At 37.9% G+C, this 4204-nt stretch overlaps 1 protein-coding gene across 1 annotated transcript; it reads right to left on the bottom strand.

The window, feature by feature from the left end:
• Positions 1-250: 250 nt before the first annotated feature.
• LOC146169239 (uncharacterized) lies at positions 251-4062 on the bottom strand. The gene is made up of 6 exons (XM_083386328.1): positions 3402-4062; positions 3028-3318; positions 2732-2874; positions 2419-2563; positions 2138-2240; positions 251-1113 (listed from the first exon to the last, which is right to left on the bottom strand). The coding sequence occupies exons 1-6, from the start codon at positions 4060-4062 to the stop codon at positions 903-905; spliced, it is 1554 nt and encodes a 517-aa protein (XP_083242454.1). The 3' UTR covers positions 251-902.
• Between the last annotated feature and the right edge of the window lie 142 nt (positions 4063-4204).

The following is a 4204-nucleotide window of genomic DNA, read 5'->3' as shown; positions in this document are numbered from 1 at the left end:
TTGTTCATTCGTATCCACAAATGAGAACACAGTAAGCTAAAGGATCAACGAAAAAACACAAAACGGCTCTTGAGTCAGATCACTTCAAAAGGGCACACATCGACTTGGTGAAAATGCAGGAAATAGTTGGAAACCTCCTCATGACGTACATGCCACACAGGACGGTGTTTATCAATCAAGCATCGCAAAGTAAGCGCGGGGTGCAGAATAACAATTGAATGGAAATTTACTCCAATCAATCAATTACCGGTTGAAATAACATAAGTGTGCACATGTTGCGGCTTGTAACACTTGGTTCATTTTGCTGCCTTAATTTTCAAGTTATAAAGAACAAATTAGTTCAAAAATCTTACTTTTTCTAATTTAGACTTAATACCACAACATCAACACTAGACTAGCATTAGATCAATAATGTGATAGTGTTTGGATTTCGGGTTTCTGTTTTAGGGCTTTTGCACAGAAATTAAAATTACGAACTGTAGATGTTTAAGTAAGAACGTGAAACACAACCATTTATATTTTTGAGTAAAATTCATACCATGTTTACATTACTAATAATCGAAACCAATGTTTAACTAATAAACTGCAAAAAAAAAACGCAATACAGTGTATACACGTCAAACTTATGTACTAAACGACCAATAAAAAACAAAACAACATCAATAGCATGGTATACAAAATGTTCCAATTGTTTTGTGGGAGAAAAAATATATACGACTACGTAGAAATTTCGTTCGGTTATCTTAGTCTTTTTTTTGGTTTTACAAAAATGCGTTCTGTTCTTGTAGTAGTGACCAATTCTCGCCATGTTTAGAAGTGATTACGGATCAGTTTCTTACCAGTCGCGCAAAAAGATCCAAAACACATTTTTATAAACAAATCCTGATTATAAGCGAATTAGTTTACACAGTGTCGACCTGGTGATGGCTCTCCATACTTGTTTGAGAGCCAGATTGCTTATCGGTGGCTTCATTGATTTTGTGTGTTTGTCGAGACTTGCTGGCCGATGACGTCACCGCTTTGGATTCTTTCTTGCTGCGAGACGCGAAAAGCGCGCGAACGGACTTTCGGAACTTCGCATCCATGGCGCTGTACACCAGTACGTTTACAAGGCTGTGAAAGAGTTTTTACGTGGTCAAGACTTTACTAAGTTCTGCTTGAAGGCTAATATTGGATAAAGGATTCTAACTATTAGAAGAACATTTTAGGGCGCTTTGGTATTTCGTTTGATGATGTAGTATCAGCAACACTTACAAAGTAATTGCAAGACACAGAGTTGAATTGACCAATATTATTCGACATAGGAACGTAGTGACCAAAGCCTTACTTAAAAAACGTGGCTTTACCCAAGGAGTAGATGGTGAAACAACAAAGTTAGTATAGTGAATTGCACAATTTTAGTTAATGTACGTTGACGAATATGTTTAAGCAAATACTGCTATCCATATTGTTAGTAATTTTTGATTTTGTTGGTCGAGGATGAACTTAAAAAAAAAAAATCGTGAAAAATAAAATAAATACAAGGCGATTTGGGTTCAATACGTTTTACATTTTAACTGACGTGTTTCTTTAAGCATTGGGGTACGTTATGAAGGACGTGTGTCGTAATGTATCTATAGTCATGTCACTTTGTCCCCAGTCACGGGTTTACAGACTTTTACCCCAAAGCGCGAGTTACAGACGCAACAAGCCTTCAGAAAGATACGTTCTTTTACTCAACAAGCGATAATGACTGCGTGCGCGCCACGCGTGAAACGGAAGGCATGAAATGGCCCAAAATGCAGCGCCTTTATCGTTACGCAATTTTTGGAGCCGTTGCTGTCACGTTACATTAGAAGATGTTCTGAAATATTTGGGTTTTTTTCAGGCTTGCGTCAGGCAGATGGAATATATAACTCAATTATTCATGCAGGAATTGTGCAAGAGTGCAATATGGAACCCCCTACCCCCCTCCCCGGCAAACAGATAAATAAAATGTTTTTAATTATATTTCAAATATCTGTGCAAATGGAATTATGTAGATTTATATCGTTTCAAACCGGGTTTATATTTAAAATAATGGGTCCTTTATTTTACCATTTAGTAAAAGTATACGCTCCATATGAACAAAAATAGGCCATTTCAATGCGATATGTACCTGTTTGACATCGACAAATAAAAGCTCACGATGTACGGAGCCGATATTGTGTATGGGGTGAAGACTCCTGAGTACGATGTGGATATTATTACCAACAGAGGGACTGAAATAAAAAAGTTATTTTTATTATATATTTTTTGAAGTTATGTATATTTTAAAACGACATGGTAATGGCAACAGTCTATTCATGGCATTTACTAAAAAACGAATTTAGTGCTTACCAAAGCGTCTAACGTTAAAGTTAGAAAATACAAAAGCACAAAATACAAATACAAACTCACTCATGGTGATTGTGAATCCAAGCTGCATGATCGCCATGGTCCTGAACACCATTATTTCTCTTTTTCCAGCATCACTAGACCGCATCTCCGATCCCTTTTTCATGTACCTCCGAATAAAAACTGCGGTCGCCAGTGTAAAACCGCTCTAAAAAACAAATGCATGGAAATGGTAAGTGTTCCCTCTAGAATGACCCCATCGCAGTGATTTGTGACAACTTGTGAAACAAATCATATAGCTAAGTTGCTAGCCAAACTAAACGATTTGTCAAACTGTAGGTATTTTAATAGATTGACACTGTTTTGTTGTCCTTACCATTATCAAATATGGAATAAGGTAGACGACAACCACCACGCCTACAAGAGGTCCTACTGCTCTACTCGTGACGTCACTGAGTGTTAAACTGAAGAGAAAAATCAGATGCTGGTAGGTGAAGCTGAAGACGTTTGGAAAAAACACTGCAAGATAATTTACAACATTTACATTTTTTAACCAAGGGCGTTAAAAATTTTTGTTAAAATGACCAACGCAATATTATAAATAGAAAGAATATCAATATGTTTTTCAGGCCAAAGCGATTATGGACATAAACTGTAATCTTAAATACTCACGTGGTACCACAGCACAAATGAGAGCCAGCGTCCATACGATGGCTATACCAATGTAAACCGCTTTTTCTTTCTGCTGTTTGTATTTAATCGGCCACTTGACGGCATATAAGCGTTGTTGCGCCAACAAAACAAGGTGATAAAGCGACGATGTGGTTATAAATATAAAGAACACGCCTCCAACGCTAGCTTCTGGGGATCCTACTGATGCTAGCGTGCTTTTAAGAAGTTCCTCGGGAGACGAGTTTATCGTTTTGCTGAAGTTGGGAATAGCCACACAGAACACCAGTAAACCTTTAAAACACGTTAGAAATATGTTGTTATTGGAATGTACTTTCTTACTATAAACTTTTATAGGATGCTGAAAATAAAATTACCTGTAAGCAAGTCAGCAAATGCCAAAGACACTTTAATTTTTCCATAAGTTCCGGTGAAAGTGGATTTTCCGCTTACGAATAGCATAATTATGATTGCATTGCTACATATAATAGCAACTCCAAGTACGACTAGAAAAAGCACAAAAAACCCAGCTCCCGCCATCGTGCAGTCGTTGCATTGATTTAAAGGAATATTAGAACAAGTTTCCACAGCAGAGTAACTGCAAAAGGCTGGCAAACCAAACAGCGCAACAGATGAAGTGGAATTTCTTGATATCTTGAGGCTGGAGTTTGACTGATCGCTTAGATTATTCGTTACGGGAATAGGTTTTACCGGAACAATGTAAGGTTCAACGGGATAGGAAGCAAGCCATTTTGGGGATGGAGGGGTATGAACTTTAAAGACCGTTTTCAGTTGTTTGATAGATTTCGTTAAAATGCTGCTGGTTACTCTGCTAGAATCAGTTTGAATTTTGGCTGGAGTTTCTATGGTTTGACCCTCAATTTGTATAAGAATTGGCGGCGTCAGAGCTTTGGGCATAAAAAAGGGCAAAGCCATTTGAAGGATGATCGGGGTAAAAAGGAAGTAATCACTTGCAGTTGTATTGGCTGAAGCAGTATTTTGTGTCGCGCCATTCGTGCTGAGAGACCTGAGTGTCATTTCAGTTTGCAGAATGAAAGGTTGTAGACGGACACTTGTCGTACTTGTAGGAATCGGCAACGTAATGGTGCTCGTTGGTGCATCTGGTCGCAAAAGAGTTCTTGTAGTTAGTTTTTCGGTTGTCGCGATTAGTGGAAGCAAA

This window comes from Ascidiella aspersa, chromosome 1 (assembly GCF_963924565.1).
Source record: "Ascidiella aspersa chromosome 1, kaAscAspe10.2, whole genome shotgun sequence".
NCBI classification, from domain to species: Eukaryota; Metazoa; Chordata; class Ascidiacea; order Phlebobranchia; family Ascidiidae; genus Ascidiella; species Ascidiella aspersa.
Note: the sequence above shows the minus strand (reverse complement) of the source record. Positions and strands in the feature narration are given on the sequence as shown.

Coding starts and splice junctions, on each gene's coding strand:
- LOC146169239 (XM_083386328.1), bottom strand. CDS start 4,062: ATGACACTCAGGTCTCTCAGCACGAATGGCGCGACACAAAATACTGCT. Junction 2,875..3,027: donor CATTTGTGCTGTGGTACCAC/GTGAGTATTTAA, acceptor ATTATCTTGCAG/TGTTTTTTCCAAACGTCTTC. Junction 1,114..2,137: donor TATTTGTCGATGTCAAACAG/GTACATATCGCA, acceptor ACTCTTTCACAG/CCTTGTAAACGTACTGGTGT.